The sequence below is a fragment of the Eucalyptus grandis genome, chromosome 6, assembly GCF_016545825.1.
Source record: "Eucalyptus grandis isolate ANBG69807.140 chromosome 6, ASM1654582v1, whole genome shotgun sequence".
NCBI lineage: Eukaryota > Viridiplantae > Streptophyta > Magnoliopsida > Myrtales > Myrtaceae > Eucalyptus > Eucalyptus grandis.
Genome location: NC_052617.1, coordinates 57,015,465 through 57,036,180, shown reverse-complemented (window position 1 = coordinate 57,036,180; position 20,716 = coordinate 57,015,465). Strand labels below are relative to the sequence as shown.

At 41.5% G+C, this 20,716-nt stretch overlaps 4 protein-coding genes across 4 annotated transcripts; 3 read left to right on the top strand and 1 right to left on the bottom strand.

Annotated features, from left to right (window-relative positions):
- Positions 1–859: 859 nt before the first annotated feature.
- On the top strand, positions 860–10,835 carry LOC104452350 (probable LRR receptor-like serine/threonine-protein kinase At1g56140). Its single transcript, XM_039314731.1, is given in 25 exon segments — positions 860–955; positions 1,427–1,478; positions 1,880–2,069; positions 2,144–2,215; positions 2,450–2,521; positions 2,626–2,697; positions 2,806–2,877; positions 3,368–3,439; positions 3,541–3,612; positions 3,803–3,874; positions 3,969–4,040; positions 4,139–4,210; positions 4,674–4,745; positions 4,835–4,900; positions 5,302–5,376; positions 5,532–5,576; positions 6,290–6,354; positions 7,037–7,410; positions 7,492–7,690; positions 7,766–7,948; positions 8,274–8,392; positions 9,338–9,548; positions 9,638–9,869; positions 9,975–10,125; positions 10,278–10,835. Coding segments are annotated over 25 exon segments (3,219 nt in total). The 3' UTR covers positions 10,719–10,835.
- Positions 10,836–10,984: 149 nt separating this feature from the next.
- LOC104451005 lies at positions 10,985–11,903 on the bottom strand. The gene has a single exon (XM_010065749.3). It carries the CDS (start codon positions 11,834–11,836, stop codon positions 11,231–11,233), a length of 606 nt encoding a protein of 201 aa, XP_010064051.1. The 5' UTR covers positions 11,837–11,903; the 3' UTR covers positions 10,985–11,230.
- A 997-nt stretch (positions 11,904–12,900) lies between these two features.
- On the top strand, positions 12,901–15,888 carry LOC104451004 (acetylornithine aminotransferase, mitochondrial). The gene is made up of 3 exons (XM_010065748.3): positions 12,901–13,504; positions 13,900–14,334; positions 15,083–15,888. Exons 1-3 carry the CDS (start codon positions 13,064–13,066, stop codon positions 15,620–15,622), a joined length of 1,416 nt encoding a protein of 471 aa, XP_010064050.2. The 5' UTR covers positions 12,901–13,063; the 3' UTR covers positions 15,623–15,888.
- Positions 15,889–16,648: 760 nt separating this feature from the next.
- LOC104451003 (protein unc-45 homolog A) lies at positions 16,649–20,024 on the top strand. The gene is made up of 3 exons (XM_010065747.3): positions 16,649–17,089; positions 18,599–18,787; positions 19,127–20,024. The coding sequence occupies exons 1-3, from the start codon at positions 16,907–16,909 to the stop codon at positions 19,607–19,609; spliced, it is 855 nt and encodes a 284-aa protein (XP_010064049.2). The 5' UTR covers positions 16,649–16,906; the 3' UTR covers positions 19,610–20,024.
- Positions 20,025–20,716: the final 692 nt, after the last annotated feature.

Below are 20,716 nucleotides of genomic sequence, written 5' to 3'. Positions count from 1 at the left end.
AATTCCAGATTTTGATCGTGTCTGCATTGAATGATTAGAGGTAATCCCTTGAGTTTCATGAGAAGTGACTTGCTCAGATGTACTGGTCATAGTATTGGATTGTGTTGTATCAACACCATCTGTGTCTTGATTCTGCTCTGGTGAGGTCTCTGCAGCATGTGTATCCATTGTGAAAGTGTCCTGTCTTGGTTGATCAGTATAAGGAACAAAGGTCTGTTGAGAACTCTGAGAGTTGAGGACAATATTGTTCTTATCAAGTTGCAACTGAGCTGTATGAGGATCATTATAGAGTATATTAGAGACTGTTTCTCTATTTGCTGATTCTTGTGTGAATCGATTCAAGAGTGTCTGCCACACTTCATAAGATGTTTCTAAGCCAATTATTAAGCCTAGTATATTCTCAGTCACCGCTCCACTTATCCATGAAGATACTAGCTGATCTGTTTTTATCCAGTCAGTATATTCTGGATTTACAACCTCAGCTTCAACACCTCCAACTATATTCTGCAGCATTCGAGTAGGTGGTGTAACATCACCATTAACAAAGCCAAAGAGTTCTTGGCTTTTTAGAAACCTACAGATCTGAGCTTGCCATAAAAGAAAATTGTCTTCGGCAAGTTTTATAGTGACAAAGTTCGAAATATTAACATGTATAGGGAAAGGATACTTCGATGCTCTTATTGCCATTGCTATACTCTTTCAATTATAGACGAATCAAGATAGCGATTTTGTCTATGAAAAACTAACAGAGTTACCGTGATACAGTAATCTGTATGGCTTCAGATTCTTCTTGCTCGATCAACCAAGTAGCTACTGAGTGAATCCTTTTTGGCTGAGATGATCGACTGGCTCTGATACCATGAAGAAGATGATATATTCGTACAGAAGATTCAACAATGCTGAAGTTCCTGTTACAGCGAGCTTGAAGCACACAGAAAACACAGAAAATAGGAAAGTATAGATGTAGAGATTGAGATTGATCAATGAACAACTCTGTATATATTCTTCTGTATTTGATCTCAATGTACATCAAGATCTTTACATCAATGGAAGAAAAACTCTCTGTATTCTTATCAGTCTCTCTCTCTCTCTAGCTTATTTGATAACCGGAAGAAAGAATTCTTCACAAAACTAACTACTCTCCTTACTTCTCTCTTTCTCATTACGAAGCTTTATATGGAAAGGGAAGACTTAACAGAAGCAACTAACTTCTGTTTTTACTTTATAACTAACCACCGACTTCATGTATCTCCATAGGAATAATACGAATCCGCATCCACGATCCTTGTTTATCTTCTTTGACTGCTTTTCCATCGTTGATCATCATCTTCATTACTTTGATCTTAGCCATCCGTTTCTGCTGATTTTCTTCTTGTTTTATCAGCCTTAGCAGGAGCAGGATCCTCTGTTTTAATATGAGCAACAGTTTCAGCAGCACCGTCTGCAGTACCACCAGCACCATCTTCATCTTCTTTCTGGTGATATATATTCCTAACAATAATTACCTCGCTTTATTATCAGAAAGCATTATGTTATGGGATTGCAAGGACGTCTGTGGTTCCTCTGTCATCTACTTATGTTGATTCAGTTTTTATGGAACTCAGTTTTATTTGATGACTCGTCGTATAATCAGAAAAAGCAAAATTGATTCCCTTAAAACCATCTGTCTGGCAAATGTGAAGACACTACTCCATATAAGCGGCTGTCCTCGTTTGTACAATTCAACTGGATGGACAGCATGTGCATACCTGTATTATAAATTGCACTTAATTGTCTAAATCATTCTCCATTTACTTAAGGCAAGAATCATATACCAATACATTTAGATTGAGCATGAAGCTAAACAAAGTCTGAGTCGATGACGGTTATGTGGATGTAGTGGCGATTCTGAACTCGACATGGTCAACATGGGGACTCACTTCACAGGCGCCAAAATGGAACATAGGTGGAGAGCCATGCAGCGGAGCCGCGATCGACGACTCCGTTTCCTTCGACGATACGGATTACAACCCTTTCATCAAATGCGACTGCTACTTCAACAATTCCACTACTTGCCACATTACACAGCTGTACGTATCGACACTATCTCACCCACCATGTGTACGTCTCTTCTCATGACCGGGTGGTTTTTCTTTGGTTGCAGCAAGGTTTATGCAATGAGCGTTGACGGTCCTATCCCTGATGAGTTGTGGAACTTGACTTACCTCTTCAATCTGTATGTATTAGCCCATTCCACTTCTTCCTTCTTTTCCAGTAGTTTCTCATTTCACTGGAGTTTTCATGGTGTGCCATGTGTCATGCCTTATAATTAAGCAACACTCAGTTCGACCTTGTCTACGCAACACTCACATGCTCTCATTTGCTGAGCTCCATATTGATTTTACTCACCAAGGTTTCAAAATCTAACGTAGTTTTCCATTGTTCTGATGGTATTATGTACTTTATACAGGAACTTGGCCAAAAATCTCTTGACTGGTTCCTTATCTCCATCCATTGGCAACCTAATTCGCATGCAGTATCTGTGAGCACAACTCAATTCTAGTTTCAAAATTTATACTGGTTCTCTGCTCCTTTTTAAAGCATTTTTCTTTCCTTCCTGATGCTTACTCTGTTGATTTACTTCAGGAGTCTGGGCATCAATGCATTATCAGGGGAGCTCCCACTGCAACTTGGGCAACTTACAGAGCTATTGTCATTGTAAGTAACAGTTCCAGAACAGGATTTGTAAAGTCAAGCAGAAGGATTCAACTGAATTAGGTCCATTGGATGTTCAATGAAATTTGACATGCAAGTTTAATATTGTAGGTCCTTTAGCACCAATAACTTCAATGGCTCTCTGCCATCTGAGCTTGGAAATCTGTCCAAATTGCGGGAACTGTAAGTCCTGCCTGCTTAACATTCTTAAACATGGATTTTTCCTTTTAAAATATTTGCAGGTATTGGAGTTTGGCATGGGCCAGTTTTGTCGAAATAGGTGGCAAACGGACTAAGTAAATTTTTTCATGCATCCTTTCCAATTGATTAGTTTCTTTTAACCTTTCTGACTTGCGGTAGCATGTTGTTGTTACTATCATTCCGCCCATCATCGCATAGCCTAACCCTTATACCTCATATTTCACTTTCACTGTCATCCTCTTGTTGACATTTCAACTGCTAGAGACTCCCGCAATGTTTGGCTGTGTACTTTCTGGGTGTAAACCTTCTCAAGTCTCGTGGATGTTGTGCAAATGTTCCGTAACAATGCGTCACCCTCTCCTCTTGGCATCACTTCTGCTTTCAACTATTCAAAAGGACAAACTATTGAGTTATTTGAGTTGCGTTAAATTAATAAAATTCCCTTGGCTGATGGAAGTCACCTATCGTGCAGTTACATGGATAGTTCCGGAGTCAGTGGTGAGATTCCATCAACATTTTCCAAGCTTAAAAATCTTCAAAAAGTGTAAGAGCTTCATTCCTCCTTTGATACTAGAAAAAAAAAACTATTGACAGGAAAAGCTTTGTGATATGATTTATCAGGAGAAATACCTTTTCCGGCTGCAGGTGGGCATCAGATAACAACTTCACTGGCAATATACCAGAATTCATAGGAAATTGGTCGCAGCTTACACAGCTGTAAGACAATATATATGTTTGTTTTTCATCTAACCACGCCTAGGACTATGAATGTCTACCTTTGACAACAGTTTGTAGGCTCTGGAAATTGAAGTTCGACAAATTCTATAGCATTAATTCTGTATTATATTATCATTAAACAGTATGTGATAAATTCGTCCAATTTTTTCTCAATTTGTTTTGCTTATAGGTTTCTTCAAGGAAATTCTTTTGAAGGTTCAATTCCTTCGACATTTTCCAATTTAACTGCTTTGACAGACTTGTGAGTGGGCCGTGTACTTTCTGTTTCTATGCTTGTAAAAAATAACTTACCACAGCCTTGAACAAACTGACAATGATTTGAGTACATAATGCAGGAGAATAAGTGATGTGTCTAATGTGAACTCTTCACTGGAATTCATCAAAAATATGAAAAATCTGACTATTCTGTAAGTCATTGTGATTCCGGAGCTCGTAGCAGACTTTCTTTTCCTTTCTTTTTCTCTTTTGGCCCGTATGTGAAATGGGCTTACCCATTTGTTTCCAGGACACTGAGGAATAACAATATCTCAGATTCGCTCCCATCAGATTTTTCAGGATACCAGGGTTTATCTCGACTGTAAGTCATTAATTTGGTCGAGATTGATTGAAAATATGCTGAAGTGTGTCGGTCTTTCACTATCATCAATGTGGATATGAGTTGTTGCCATTTACATTGTGAATATATATTCAGTGACTCAGAAGCAGTATCTGAAAGGGATGAATAAGTCACCCTTCATTAATGGTTTATAATAGTAGTTACTAAATGATTTGTGCTTAATATTATCTGGATGATCATATTTTAATTAAAGACCATCTTGTGCCCTCATTCATAGTACAGTACTTCAAAGGAGTATTTGCCTCCACGATTCTTCTCTAGACTTCAATTGACAAGATGTTATATTTATTGGGTATTGTGTTGTTTTTCACATGTAATCAGCTCGATTTTCCCAAAGGCATTTTTTTTTTTTTTATTCAAACTTCTATATCTTGTTTACTCAATTTATTCATATAGTAACTTTGTTGCATCTATATTGGACCAGGGACTTAAGCTTCAACAAGTTAACAGGACAGATTCCAGACTCTCTTTTCAGTTTGAGCTCACTCACTCACTTGTAATGCACCTCATCTGGATTTCATACGTGTTCCCACAGATATGTTCTCTTTGTTAATGCTTTGCAAATCTCTTTGCTTCATTTCTCAGGTTTCTTGGAAATAATAGTTTGAATGGCACACTGCCTGAACAGACAAGTGAATCCCTTCGTTACATGTAAGAAACACCTGAAAGATCTCCATTGCATGATAACCATAATGATGCTCACAACTGTCACTGATCAATTGAGAAGAGCATGGAGTTACGCACAAGTTTTTATGGGCACTTATGGAGTTTGAATGCAAAGAGAATGTGCAGTGAAAATATTCCATGTTCCTTCATTGGTTGAAGGTTCAAAAAGAGGATATAGCTATTTGAATAGATTTTTTCTCCTTTTCCCTTTATAGCTAACTCAGTACTGAATATAGTTTCTTTCAAAGCCATCTATTTTGTGCCTGTGAACGTGGAGAATATAGTCAGCATTTTGCTGTTTGACATATCACGGCATGCTACTCGATACTAACGGGCGACTACCCATTTGGTAACTAAATGACATCTTTCCTGTGCCATTTTTGCAGAGATGTGTCATACAATAACTTGATGGGAAGCTTTCCTTCTTGGGTCAGCAATGAATTACATCTGACATATCTTAAGTGAGGACTCTTCTTTTGCACTTTATCAATCTTTTGTTGCTTGAGGGATGCTGTATAGTACTTGAAGTCATCTTCTAGCTACAGGATGAGCTGTAAGTGTTCCAATTTTGTGGGGAGACTTGCGATCACAACTTTTTCCATGATGCATTTTGCAGTAATCTGGTTGGCAACAACTTTACATTGGACGACTCTAACACTAGGTAATTGCCCTAGCGATTTTTTGCTTATGATGCTTGAGTGATCATAAACAGTAATCAATTCAATCGAAAACAGTTAGCTTATGTGTCCTCAGATTTGTCTTGAATGCCTACTTCACTTTACAAGGATAATCACTAATCCCACTATCCTGCTGGGCATTCTGGATGTTAATCTATCAAATTTGTCCTTTGTCATATTAATTCCATTAATTGAGATCACAGATGCATGCTGAATTTCCACTAAAACTCACATTTGGTTGCTGAATCTACTGCTTGGAACAAATGTAAATCATTTAAACACTGCCTACAAAAGAGCTGTCATAGGTAGTGACTTTCATATGATTGTCCTTGCTCATATGCCGTTGTGGATGTCAGTAATTTGAATAAATACTGATACTACAGTTTCACCATCTTTTAATCCTTGTAATCAATGCAGTGGAGAATCAGCAATCCTGCAAAACTCTGTATTAGTATTCACTAGAAAAGCATGCAGTTTGAAATATGACTTCGAGATGCTATCACCGCTTCAATGATTTAAGAAGTTTTAGCATTTAATTAGCAATTGCATCTTCCATGAAGATATCTTCAATGTTTCAGTGAAAGTCATCAAAAGGAAAAGGAACTTTCCTTGCTATAGAAGTATTTGCTCTTGATTCACTCATAAGTTCATACTGCCATACAAGTCAACTGAATAAAATTTTCTCCTTTTATCTTAGCCTTCTTCCTTCAGGATTAAACTGTCTTCAATGGAATTTTCCTTGCACTACAGGGAATGGAATCTGTAAGTCCACGTAACCTTTTCCCCTGAATATGCTTTCCTTTTGTTGAATGCCTCAACAAGAGGAGAACAAAAGATCGTGTTTCCAGTTACCTTAGATATTCTGTGTGCTTGCATCCTGATATGTGAAGTGAAGGGTGACTTAAATGTAGTAGAAGACAGAATGGTCAAAGTAGTTTCTCCCAGTAAGTTAGATTAGGGGTAGTTCAGTAGAAGAGAGGAAAAATTAAGGTTCAAGTTAATATGCTAGGTTATTTTCTTCGAAAGGGGACAGCTATGTAGTTTTGATGTCCCATTGTCAGCTCTTGCCACAGACACAGATATAAGGCAGGCCGCTTAATGTCCAATAATTACCTCTCTAGGCTCCTCCTTTATCTGTGATATTTCCCTCAAAAGGACCTTACTTTATTTTCATTAGTACTTTGTGGGTCTCTTCATTAGATTGTCAGAGAACCAATTTATTGTTACATTTACAATTGCATAATACGATGCTATGTGACAGACTGTAGGAAGTAAGTTTTGAAGATAAGCATGTGATATTTATATGTATAGTTAGATCGGGCTGATTATGAAAATTTAATATCTACAAAGTGCATGTCCTTTGACAGATAATTCTAGTCCATTATGTAACGGAAGTACCTTTTACAAACTCATCATGATCTGCTCTTTTATGTTTGCCATGCAGATTATAATTTTTCAGTGAAATGCGGTGGCCCTCAGATGACTTCATCCAGTAATATTGTGTATGAGCAGGATAATATCCTTCTTGGGCCTGCTACCTACTACGTGACCGACTCAGAGAGGTGGGCAGTGAGCAATGTTGGTTATTTCACAGGAAGCAACAACCCCGCCTATAGTGCTCCCTCGCTATCCCAGTTCACCAACACTTTAGACTCAGAGCTGTTCCATACTGCACGGGTCTCTGCTTCATCTCTACGATATTATGGATTAGGGCTGGAGAATGGAAACTACAATGTCACCCTCCAGTTTGCTGAAATACAAATCCAGGATACTGAATGGAAACGTCTTGGGAGGCGTCTTTTTGATATATACATACAGGTAGGGCCATGCTTTACCGGGCTTCTTGTTTTACTAAGAAAGGTCATGGTCAATTGCTAATGCCATTTGTGCTCATTTCAGGGAAACCTCGTTGCAAAGGATTTCGACATACGGAAAGAGGCAGGTGGTGCCTCTTTTACAGCTGTCCTAAAATTGTATCAGGCTCAGGTAACAGCAAACTATCTTGAAATACACTTTTTTTGGGCTGGAAAAGGGACGTGTTGTGTACCAAAACAAGCCACATATGGACCTCTAATTTCAGCCATTAGTGCTGTCCCAGGTACTATGATAAAAACTTGCTCATATTTCCAGCACCACTTTTTAAAAAATTACTTAATTGGCAGACTTTGTGCAGACTTCGTACCCACTGTCAGTAACAATCCCCCAACCCTTGACAATTCTCCATCCCGCAAAAAGGATCGTTCTGGCTTGATAGTTGGAGTCGCTACTGGAGTTGGAGTGGTCGGCTTTATGGCTGTTCTCCCGGTGTTGTATGTTGTTTGGAGAAGGAGAATGGCACGCATGATTGAAGATCAAGGTAAACCACACGATCAGAAGCTTCCAATAGCTTCCTCATGATAATTTCCTATCTATAGTCTTGTGTGCTAAATTTGTTTTTGCATAAAAGATGAAAACAATGTTCTGCGGAGGTAAAAAGAATGAGAAATCTCCACGTCGAAATGCTGCTTTTGTAGGGAGCTTTTGAGCCCATCGCCCACTGGTGGTAGGAAGTGGAATTTCCATGTATTCTAGTTGAACTAAATTTCACGAATGCATTTAAGCGGCTATGCGGAACTAAGTGACGAAGGTTTTGCAAGATCTTCCAAGAGCCGGAATCTTATCTGCATTATTGTGTCTTACAGAGTTCCTTGGCATGGATGCTAGACCTTACACTTTCAGCTATGCGGAACTAAAAGCTGCTACAGATGACTTCAATCCCAATAACAAGCTTGGGGAGGGAGGATTTGGCCCTGTTTTTAAGGTTTGTTATAATCCGTTGGATAACACGAAAAAATTAACTGCAGATGCAGTGATGTCACAATTAAATGTCACGGCAGAATTGAAGTGCTTGGCTGCTTGCAAATGCTCATCTTATCACTATTGTATTTTCAACTATAGCTGCTCTGATCTTAGCTTGTCATAAGAATTTAGTCAATGGTTTATCTTTCTGAAAGTGTTTCTTGGAGAAAGAACAGAAAAAAGAGCAACTCGTTACTAAGGGTGTGGTGTGTTTGTTTGAATGAAAAAAAATTTCGCGAATTAGTTTTCCCGACTTTCACTGTTTGGTTTGCTGAAGATGATTAGTCAACAAAAAACCATTTACGGTCTAAGAAAATATCAATGCTTAAAATAAGACAAATGAATTTCCTAGTCTGAAAAGGGGAAAAAAATTTCCTTGAAATTGATTTCCACAAAAAGCATTTTTCCGAAACAAATACACTGTAATTTACTAGATTTTCTCCTTCCAGAAAGAGAAAAAAGGAAACGATCTCCTCACTTATTTCTTTTTCCACCTTTAGGCAATCGTCCTTTGGCGTTGGAGGATGACTGTAATAGATCCTAAATTACGTTCAGGAAAGAAAGAAATGTAACGACCGACACCCACCCATCCGTGCGTTATATAACTAAACGTTGTGATGTGTGTTTTTAAGTAACTAATGAATGGACAGTTTTCTTGGCTGTGTCTGCTGGGGTCCAGACTGAATAACATGATATATGTGGACGCGTCCTTCATTTGTCATCTATATGCTAATACAGTGTAGTTCCAGAAGATGGGTTCTTTGTCATTTCTTGATAGTCAGACTTAAGTGGAGGTCCCGGATAGTCTAGGAACTGGAGTATACATTATTATGCTAATCGCATTATTGAACTTAAAATCGCTGAGGATCTTTTATATCGTAAGTACTGACCATATCAAGGAGAACAGGGAACACTTGATGATGGGAGGGAGATTGCTGTTAAGCAACTTTCTGTGTCATCCCACCAGGGAAAGGATCAATTCATGACGGAGATTGCGACTATATCTGCAGTGCAACACCGCAACCTTGTTTAACTGTATGGATGCTGCATCAATGCAGATAATCGAATTCTTGTTTATGAGTATCTGGCAAACAAGAGTCTTGATCAGGCAATCTTTGGTAGGTGGCAGAATCTTCACCTCAATAATGTCTTTTTGTCGTGTAAAAAGTGATGATTAGACTTATGATATATTGCTTCCGTTGTCCAGGTCAAAGAAGCTTGAATCTTGATTGGGCAACACGATATGATATCTGTATTGGTGTTGCGAGGGGTCTTGCTTATCTTCATGAGGAGTCAAGGCTGAGAATCGTGCATAGGGATGTAAAGGCCAGTAATATTCTGCTGGACTCTAATCTCACACCTAAAATATCAGACTTTGGTTTGGCCAAACTTTATGATGATGATAAGACCCATATAAGCACCTGTGTGGCGGCAACCTTGTAAGCTCCATGTTCTTCTGTCACATGCACACAGAGCCATATGCATCAGTTCATTGCGCATACGGTTGCTGAGACTCTAATTCTGCTTACCCATGGTTTTTGTAGTGGATATCTTGCTCCCGAGTATGCAATGCATGGCCACCTTACAGAGAAGGCTGATGTATTTGCATTTGGTGTGGTGGCTCTAGAGGCTGTCAGTGGGAGGCCAAATTCAGACCTTAGCTTGGAAGAAGAAAAAGTGTATCTTCTTGGATGGGTACACGCTTGAACATTGTCCCACTCTTACAGTTGTTTTATGGCCATTAAATAAAGAAACGTCTCTCTCTTTCTTCCTACTATTCTTCCCTTTTAGTTCAGTCTATGAGGTTGCTTGAATACATCTTTGTCATTTTTTTTCCTGCTTCTCAGGCTTGGAAACTGCAGGAAACCAGCTGCATTTCCGAGCTGGTTGACTCTAGATTATCAGAGTTCAATGAAGAAGAGGCAAAACGCATGGTTGCAATAGCACTTTTGTGCGCTCAAGCATCACCAGCGCTGAGACCACCAATGTCCCGTGTGGTGGCAATGCTCTCCGGAGATATTGAAGTGCCGACCGTGTCCACGAGGCCGGGCTACTTGACTGATTGGAGATTCAATGATACCACTAGCTTCTTGACTGAGGCTGCTGATAAGAGCACAGACGAGAGCCATTACAACTCACCGTCCACTGGAAGCACTGTTGGAGGTGCAATTCCTTCACCGGAAATTGCTACAACGCCCATGTTTGATGAGATAATGGGAGAGGACGGTGATGAATATGGTTTACTCGGACGGACCTCTGCTACATCCATGTCAGGCTTCATCAGTTGATTACGCTCACATGCTGTATTGTAGTTAATTACTAGTACATACAGATAAATTTCCTATAGAAGTTTACTCTCCCTGTTTCTTGCCATTATATATAAAAATTTGTGGATTAAAGCTGTACGAATTGTCAATTTTCCTGGTAAATTTGGAAAGTATCGATTCACAACCGACGAGAACACAAACCGGTTTACCTCCGCAGCTAACTTCTATGCTATTCGTTCTGAAACTTGCAAGAACGAGTGCATCAAAAATCACATCTTTCTACCAGCTGAGAATCCTCTGATCCAATTTAAACTGGTATATTCCTCACCCAACAAAAAGAAGGATCTGGGGAAATGCTTATTCAACTTCTCATATGAATCCATATTACAAAAGCAGAATAGCATATTCTGCATCTGCCCAACACCCAATCCCAGCCAAATTTGGCAACACAAGCAAACAGTCTCTTCCTCATCAAAATCACTTGCCAATGACCCACCTAAAAAAAAACCTGACTACGACACTGCACAAGTTCCCTAATCGCAAAGTACGACCCTCATCAACCCCAGCACAAGGCAAGACACGGCGAATAAGAAGAGAGTCACGAAGTCCCTCGCCGACCACTTCCTCACCGGCTTCGCCTCCACGCGCAAGCTCTTCGCCCTCCGCAGCGCGTCCACCTCCTTCAACAGATCGAACTCGACGCCCTTTTTCTTCAACTCCTCCACGCACTTCCCCAGCAACTTGGCGTCCTCCTTCTCCCGCTCCAGCAACTTCTCCAGGTGGACCTCCACGTCGGTCTTGTACCTCACGGCCCAGACGATGCCGAGCGAGAAGGCGAGCGAGCACAGCGAGGGGATCCAGGAGCGGCGGCAGGCGGCTTCAGCGGCGTCCCGGGGGATGGTGAAGAGGAGGAGGAGGGAGAGGGAGTGGAAGAGGAAGAAGGAGATGTGGAGGTGGGTGATCTCGCCGCGGACGGCGTCGATCTGGGTCTCCTTGAGGGCGATGCGGGAGAGGATGAGCTCCTCCTCCTTGAGCCACTGCTTGAGGAGGAGCTTGTGGGTCGGGGTCTCGGCGATTTGGCAGAGCGGGTGCGGCGGCTTGGACTCCATTATGGACTGGTTCGGTGCTTGATCCGCCATGGATTCTGCACTTGTATAGCAAGAGAGATTAGAGAGCAGAAAGAGAGAGAGTAGGAGCGAATTGAGCGGAACGGTCGACTGGGCTTTTTAAATCTGGGCAACGGTCGGATTCGTATTTTAATGGGGGAGCGGAGGAAGGGTCGAAACGTCGCCGTTCTGGCCCCTTTCGGTCGGCGATTACGATACGCCACCGTCGTAGAATCTTCCTTCTGACAACATCGCGTGATTTCCAGCAAGAGTAACGCTAAGGAAAACCGTTCTACGAAAATCCTATTTATGTAATGCCCCAATTTACATGTATCCGAAGGAAAATCGTTTTATGAAAATCCTATTTATCTTGCGAAATGTAATAAGCTAATATTTTATATATCCAACTCATTTTGTATATCTATTATTACTCTTGTAAAGATAATGAGTTATCCCATATGAAATTGGATGATCTCTCTCTTTTAATTTATGGATATTTGGGGTTAATAAATTAGAAATCATTTACTTTTACCAAAAAAGAAAAATTGAGTACAACAATTATGTATAGCATAAAAAGTGCAGTTCATCAACTAAATTACTGTTGCATACAATTTAGGTACTTTACTATAAAGAGTGGGAGGTGACAAGTTCAATTTTATTTTGTCAATTCCTCCATCCCATTCAAAAGGTTAAAATGAGTGGGATTCCATAACTACGTGATATGATGATATAGAACATGCTATATGGCTTGGCCTATGTAGGACATCATCAATTGGGTTAAGATTGTGATGCTTTATTTGAAAAGCTTGAGAAAAGGGAGAGGGACTGATAATTGTAAAATCGTTGAACTGATGAGAGAGGAAAGGGAAATTCAAAATGCGCTCTCATAAGTTTTCGAAGAAAATACGGACGGGGAGAAAAGTGGGGGCCGGCTCTTCAATCACGCGGCGAGCGCTTGCGCAGGACCGGGTCCACGTGCATCGACGGTCGCGATTGCTTTCGCCCGACATGCGGGGTCCATGCAGCACTGTCTTCAACTACAGGCGTATCGAGAAGCGACACGTGGCCTACCAACCCTGCTCCGCATGCAGGGCAAGGACAAGGGCGATAGCGTTCTTGCAGCCGCCCCCCAACCCAGCGCAGCCCAGCCGTCGTACGCTGTCTGAATCCCCTTCGCTCCTTCGCCTCCGGCGATAATTCGCTGCCAGTCGAGGCCAACCCCACTTCCCGATTCGCTCGATCGCAAGCGCCGAGGGAACCATGACTTTCGCGCGCGCCTCCCTCGACCGATCGATCCTCCAATCCCCCGATCTCCTCCGCCGACGCAACCCCGTCTGGGAACGACCGCCGTCGTCGCTTGTCAAGCTCCCCCGCGGCGGCGCGGGAATCGCGGCTGGCCTGAACCTGGAGGTGAAGGAGCCTCGCGCGCCGCCTCGGAATGTAGGGTTTGGTGACAACAGCAAGGGGGTGATGGCGGCGGAAGGCGAAGTCCTCGTGGGCACCTACGCCAGAGCTCCCGTCGTGCTCGTCAGCGGCCGTGGTTGTAAGTTGTACGACGTGGAGGGGCGCGAGTACTTGGACTTGAGCTCCGGGATTGCGGTGAACGCGCTCGGCCACGGGGACCCCGACTGGGTGAACGCCGTGGTGGAGCAGGCCAACACCCTGACTCATGTCAGCAACGTGTATTACTCTGTTCCACAGGTTAGCATCTTCTGATGATGAGCTTTGCTTACATGCTGAATGGTTTTGCGCTCTATGAGACTTGATTATGATGAGTATAATCACTTGCATTCTAGAAAAGGTGCATTTTTTTTTATCATTGCGCGCCTTCAGGTAGAGGTATTGCAAAATTTGCGCGGAATTTCTGTTTCCTTGGTGGATTGATGGAAATTGTTAGTAAAGGGAAACATCGGTCAGATTTTTTGCTGATTAAAATCTCATACTAGTGAAATGGTTGCTCGGTTTGGGATATGCATAGTGCAGGCGATTTAGACTGTCTGTTGCGTAAGAAGACTTATCTTTATCATCTAATGATACAGTATGGTACTTTAAGGGATCCTTACCCCTGAGCTAAGAATAGTTTATGGTTGCTGCAGGTAGAGCTTGCTAAGCATCTTGTCGCCAGTTCTTTCGCTGACCGTGTGTTTTTCACAAATTCTGGGACGGAAGCAAATGAAGCGGCCATAAAATTTGCTAGGAAATTTCAGAGACACACACACCCTGATGAAAAAGAGCCGGCCACTGAGTTCATTTCGTTCACAAACAGTTTCCATGGAAGGACAATGGGCGCTCTCGCTTTGACAAGCAAAGAGAATTACCGAACACCTTTCCAACCTGTCATGCCGGGAGTCACTTTTGTGGAGTATGGAAACATAGAGGCCACAAAAGAGAAAATTAAGCGTGGGAAGACTGCAGCTGTTTTTGTGGAACCGATCCAGGGTGAAGGGGGCATATACAGTGCGACCAGGGAGTTCTTACAATATCTGCGAAGTGCTTGTGATGATGCTGGTGCTCTTTTGGTTTTTGATGAGGTAAAGCCTTTTCCACTGAATGTTGAGCCCAGAATCTATAATGTCTCAAAGAATATGTTGCTTGTGAAGATGTCTGTCGTCATTTGTTTCATGTCCTTTGTTCTGCTTTTTGTGATAAACATGATTATAAGTTAAACATGTCTTATGTATTATGCTGGTTGCAGCATGAGTTACTGCAAGAAAAGCATAAAGAATGACATAATTATTGGCTCTCTCTCTCTCTCTCTCTCTCTCTCTCTCTTGTTGATTTGGTTTTTGGCTGTGCGTGCATGGAAGATTGGGAAGAGCATGAAATGAAATCCTGAAGTCTGAAGATTAAGATTATGGAAGAGTGCTTCTCAAATGCTTTCTCCAACTGGAACAATTGTTGATAGCTTTTTTGTGTGCTTTCTTATCATAATTTGGAGAAGCCATTTGATACAACCTTTGGACAAGCCTGCAGTCTCTTCAATTCCACACTTATTTTTAATTACAAATATACGTGTTAGCGCTCTGGGATAGCTTTGGATTCACAATAATCATTCTGTTTTTGCCCCTACAAGTGACTTTGAACGTTGATCTGTACACCTCCACTGAATCTGATTTCTGAATTTACATTGTCATAGCAGTTAAGTCTACCCTGTTTACCCCTTTTTTCATCTTTTGACTTCAAATGAAGAAGATAGTCTTTCAGAATTCATGCTTTGCATAACTTTTCAACTATTTATTCCTTCACCTTATCCTATAAAGGTGGTTTGTTTATCTGCAGATTCAATGCGGTTTGGGTCGCAGTGGTTACCTCTGGGCCTACGAAGCCTATGGTGTTTATCCTGACATAATGACACTTGCTAAGCCTCTTGCTGGAGGGCTTCCCATTGGTGCCGTTCTGGTTACTGAAGAAGTTGCTTCTGCCATGAAATATGGAGATCATGGGAGCACATTTGCAGGTTCGCCTCTCGTATGTAAAGCTGCACAAGCTGTCCTAGATAAAATCTCGAAACCCGATTTCTTGGCCAGCGTGAGGAAGAACGGAGAATATTTCAAGCAAAAGCTAGAGCAGAAACTTGGAGGGAACTCCCATGTGAAAGAAGTGCGCGGTCTTGGGTTAATCATTGGGATTGAGTTGGATGTATCTGCCTCGCCACTAGTTGACGCTTGTCGAAATTCAGGCCTTTTAGTTCTCACTGCTGGAAAAGGGAACGTTGTGAGGCTTGTACCTCCATTGATTATAACTGTGGAGGAGTTGGATGAGGCAGTTGAGATCTTGTTCAATGCTCTGCCCGCACTTGATGAGAACAGTTCGAATTAGCGGGGCAGTCACTGCAGACTAGAAGCTCCCAGAGGATTATTCGTTCTGACGTTAGGAAAAGCAGAACTTGTGAATGTGTGTCTAGAAAAGCTATATATTGTTAACTTTAGATGCTCTGAAAATGATGTGAGAAGAATCATTCTAGTGCTTCTGTATGTTTAAAAACGAGTCATTTAAATTGAAATGATCATTGCATTGCTATCTTGTTTGTCTGTCAATGACACGTTCGTGGAGATGACAAAAGGCCATGTTAGTACTCAGGGAAATGAAATTTTCTCAATGCGTATCCTTAGATTCAATTCCTTAGTCTTGAGATGAGCCAACACCCTCATTAGGTGTTTTGACCCTCGGCGTTTGTTGTTATCAGATACCAAGAACTCATTTGCACGGGAGCGTTCTTTATTGCAATTTTTGTATTCGGAAAGGGAACATAATGAAATCACCCAGATTTCAGTTGCATTTGGTTTGATGTTTCTAGACATGAGACTGCACTAAATGATGGAACTCTTTTTCGCAACATGGAAAGACAGATATCCTCCTAGCCTTTGAAAGGCAAATGACACTGTGGGACATGAGAAAGAAAAAAGAAAAAACGAAAAAAGGGTCTTTTTGAGGTTATTTTATTACGTTGTCTAACGAGGAAGCGAACTTTGCTTTGGCCAAAAGGAAAGTAGTTTGATGTTTCTTGACCAGAGACGTGATGGATTCGATTGTCTCTGGATGAGCATATGATAACTTCATCCAACTTTCTCCTCAGAAAGGAACAGAAGAACACACTTTTGCATTTCCACTTTCTTGTTCAAATGATTCACTTGAAACGAAGGAAGTAGAATCGGACTCTTCGAATATGATATGTTCATCATATTCTGGAAAAGATGATGTTGTCTACAACGTTTCTTTTTGGCCACGAGCGTGACCCATGTCCGCGGTTGGGACCAGGCATCGCCGTAAGTTGGAAAAAAACAATGATTTATTTTATTTAATCCCAGACCAATTATTTGTCCCCAAATCTCGCAAATTACGACGTGTCGTTGTCGCATTAGGACTCGCGTAACCTAAAATCAGAGCCACACTCTCCCGCACCTTCCTTCTCCCTCCCCTCCCACGACATCCTGAGATTCCACTCCATTCATGCGGATCGGCCCGATCGCCTCCGACGAATCCGATCCCTCCCTCCGGCGACCGCCGTTCGCGCCTCCTCCGGATTCCGCCATCTCTTGAAGGCCCTCCTCGCCGATCGAGCGCGGGGCGAGATACGCCTCCGGAGGGAGGGGCGGAGGGGCCATGGCGTCGTCGGGGACGCTGAACCTGATCGAGCGGGCCCACCAGATGTACCGCGACGGGCGGTACGAGGTGGCGCTCGGGTTCTACACGGAGGCCCTCGCCATGGCCAAGACGAAGCCCCAGAGGATCGCCCTGCACAGCAACCGGGCCGCTTGCTATCTCAAGCTGCACGATTTCAAAAAGGTCCGCATCTCGGCCTCCTTCGCTTCCCTCTGTCCCGATCGAACCGTCTCTGCTGACGCGGAAACCTAATCCCGTTGTTTGTGTGGATGTATTTTGAGGTCCTTTTGATTGGGGAGCCTTGTTGAGTAACGAGTGGGATCTGCTGTTTCGTGTTTTGAGTGATGCATGACTCATGCGAGTGCACGAAATCTTACTGATTGATGATGGAAGGTTGCTGGTGATTCCAAACCGTCTTGATGTTTTCTTTTCTCGAGGCGCGCCTGGCGGCACTCGTGGTGACACCGGATCGGCATTAGGATTTAGGATTATGACCTGTCTCGTGATTCGCTTCCGAGGATGTAGAGCTCCGAGGGCGTGAGTGATTCTGGAAGATGGATAATTTTGTTGTGTGGAAGATCAGTTGATGCAGTAGGCAGTTGCTTTTTTTTTTTTTTTTTTTTTTTGAATCCTGGGAATGTTTAGTCTTTGCAAGATGGATCTTCATTTCCAGTTCATTTGAATAAGTATTGTAAACAGCTCTCTTCGAATGAGCTTGTTGTGCTTTTCTCCCCGTCCAAAATGCTCCAGTGTGACACTCCGAGGAATAGAAGACTGCAGCAAAGTTGGGGATTGCCTCCGACAATCTTTGATTGATTGTTCGTTCTTTCCTTTTCTTGTTGCTGTTTTTCTTTCCTTTTGGCTTTTGGTGCTTTTCTTGTGGTTCCACGGCACCCCTACACTCTTTTGACTTCCTTTTGACTTCCTTATCTTTTGAGTGTTTGTTCTTGTTGGTACCGGGCCTCCTTATTTTTTGTTGATTTTTTTTTTTTTTTGGTAAAGCCGGGCCTCCTTATTTGTACATTCTTTTGGCAAAATCTATATATTACTTACCTTCACCCAAAAAAAAAAAAAAAAAAAAAATGCTCCAGTCTAGTACAGATATCAACTATCTAGGCCCTTTTGAAATTAAGAATACGTGTCTGTTGATGTGCTTACATAGTTATCAATGAAATAACGAGTCACTTATGCATTTGAAAAAAATTAACACGACCTCTTGAAAATCACAATCATATCTGGTCCATCCAGCTCAACGGTTTTCAGAATTTTGCATTTAACAACATGATCTGAGATAGATGGTTTTTATTCAATGTCGCTATTGGTTATGATATGATTGGAGATATTTGGTTTGTATAGCTATTTGGAGCTGGTGCCAAAAATCTCGAGGCTGATAAAGGAAAATTTTCTCCCGTAGTATACGTGATCTTGTTTTTTTCTGCAACTAATGAAGTAGAAACAAGATCATGATAGAATTTTCTTTGTATATGATGGGAGCATTAGAGCATCTCATACATCTACTTGGTTCTTCTAGCAGGTCAATGTACTACAGGCAGCATGGCTCACAAAGCTTTCTTTTTGGAATGTTGCTTGATATTGTCTCAAATTCTTTCTGCTGTCGCTTCCATGGATACTGTTGCTACTTCTTTTGTCTTTGGGCTTTTCAGCATATTTGACATTATTTTCATTGTTTAGGCAGCTGAAGAATGTACTTCTGTGCTTGAGCTTGATCACAAACATACAGGAGCACTGATGCTACGGTCGCAGACCCTGGTTACCTTGAAGGAGTATCACTCGGCGCTCTTTGATGTGAATAGACTCATTGAGTTGGATCCTTCATCAGAGGTGTACAGGAACCTTGAATCTCGTTTGAGGACCCAACTGGTAGACATATACTTTCTGTTTCTTGCTCTCAGCAGTGTTCATGTTTTTATCCGTTTAGAGTGGTCAGGATTAGTGCAGCGTCTAGATAGGGTGATAATTCATTAGGTGAACACAATTCCACACTTCTTTTCCTGTGAGGAAGCAAAAGCCTAGTTTTGCAGTCATCTCTTTTTTTCATCAATGAGGGAAGCCTTATGCTTGAGGATCGAACTGTTTTCTTGCAACTTTGAGTATACATATCATGCAAGCCATTTCTTTTGTCCTAATAGTTGCTGTTGGTTTCATGTCATCAGCCTTTTGTCACTGAAAAATATTTTCTACCTCCTGTTTTAAGGAAAGTCATTGGCTCCAATACCTGAATCTGAGGCAGAGCTAGAAGAAGATGAAGAAGAAGGAGAAGGAGAAATTGAAGTTGATATCAAAGGAGGTGAAGCAGAAATTCGTCGACATGTAGGACTTAATTCCGCCGGTGCAGCTCAAGGAACAGATCAGGAAAATGAGTCTGACACGACATATCTTGCTCAGTCTGTCTCTAGTGAAATACAGCCTGAGAGGAAATCATTTGAACAAATAGATGATGAAAAGGCTGTTCACGTTGATACTATTCCTGCGACAGGAGTCAGTGTCCCTAATACCCAAGGCACTAAGGATGACTCTAAAGGATGGCAAGCAATCCCTAAACCAAAGGGACACTCAACGCTGGACTATGCTCGTTGGGATAGTGTTGAAGATAATTCTAGTGAAGATGATGATGACGACGATGATGATGAGTGTCAGTATCGCTTCCGCGTAAGAACAGTCGGTGTCCGTCCAGTGAAATGATTTCCCGTTTACTCAAAGATGTATCTGATCCCTACATTTTTCATGGGAAAGAGGTTATCAAGTCATAGCTGTGCAGATCAGGTGACTTTATTCAGATAAAAAGAGCTTTTCCCGATTTCAGTCCCTTTGAGTGATGTGCGCAATATTTATTATAATTCCCATGGTGTACAAAATGGAGATCAATCTTTTAGACCGGGTTCTCAATTCTGTTTTGATCGTCTGTGCAGTTACGTTCTTGTACAGGAAATAAGGGGGAAGTTATTGTAGTGTGATTGAGATGTTGCATTGTGTTGACTTTGATTAGCTGGATGTTGAATTATCAGAAACTTGTCTATTCATTTGATCAAAGCTTCTGAAGTGTTTCATGTAATCAAGTGCCTGAATTCATATACAAATGAAGCAACTTTCTAGTTCAGATTCTTGGCAAAGCACGGAGCGGAACCACCTGTCACTTTCGGGGTTTTGACTGTTGGATAGGTTCTTTCTTTGGCCAAAGACTACTAGATAAGGATCCCATATACTGATGCATTAGAAGATCGGAAGGACTATTGATCAACCTGAACTAATTAATATGATGCGTGTCAATTCTATTGATTGTAATAGTGATATAACTTTAGTGTTAACCTGGAATCGTCCATCTTGCGTTGATTCAATTGTATGGCACATATTTCGATCCAAAGAAGATGGTTATAGAATGGTTCTCACTTACATCATGGCAAATCTTCTTGGGTGAACTCTCTTTATTTTTTCTAATGATCCGAGGTGTTCGAACTCAATCCAATTCTCAGGTTTGTTAAAGTTAGGTATCAAGAGCCTCCTTACGTGGCAAATGACTTTTTTTATTTTTTCCCTGTCGTAAAATAACAGCTTTGACAACAGTAAACTCCAATTCTAAAACAATGTAGGGGACTATAGACCACTGCCTTTCCCTTTGCTTTGGGGTCACTTAGACCAAAATCAGAAATCTATGATTTTTCTTCAAAGGCAATCTATGCTTTGAGCTACTTTCGTTCTTAAGTCTTCAACAATCAAAATGTAAGTTTGGTTTTACACGACAACATCAAACACTTCAATTATTAATACAATATGAATAAAAGCAAGAAATAT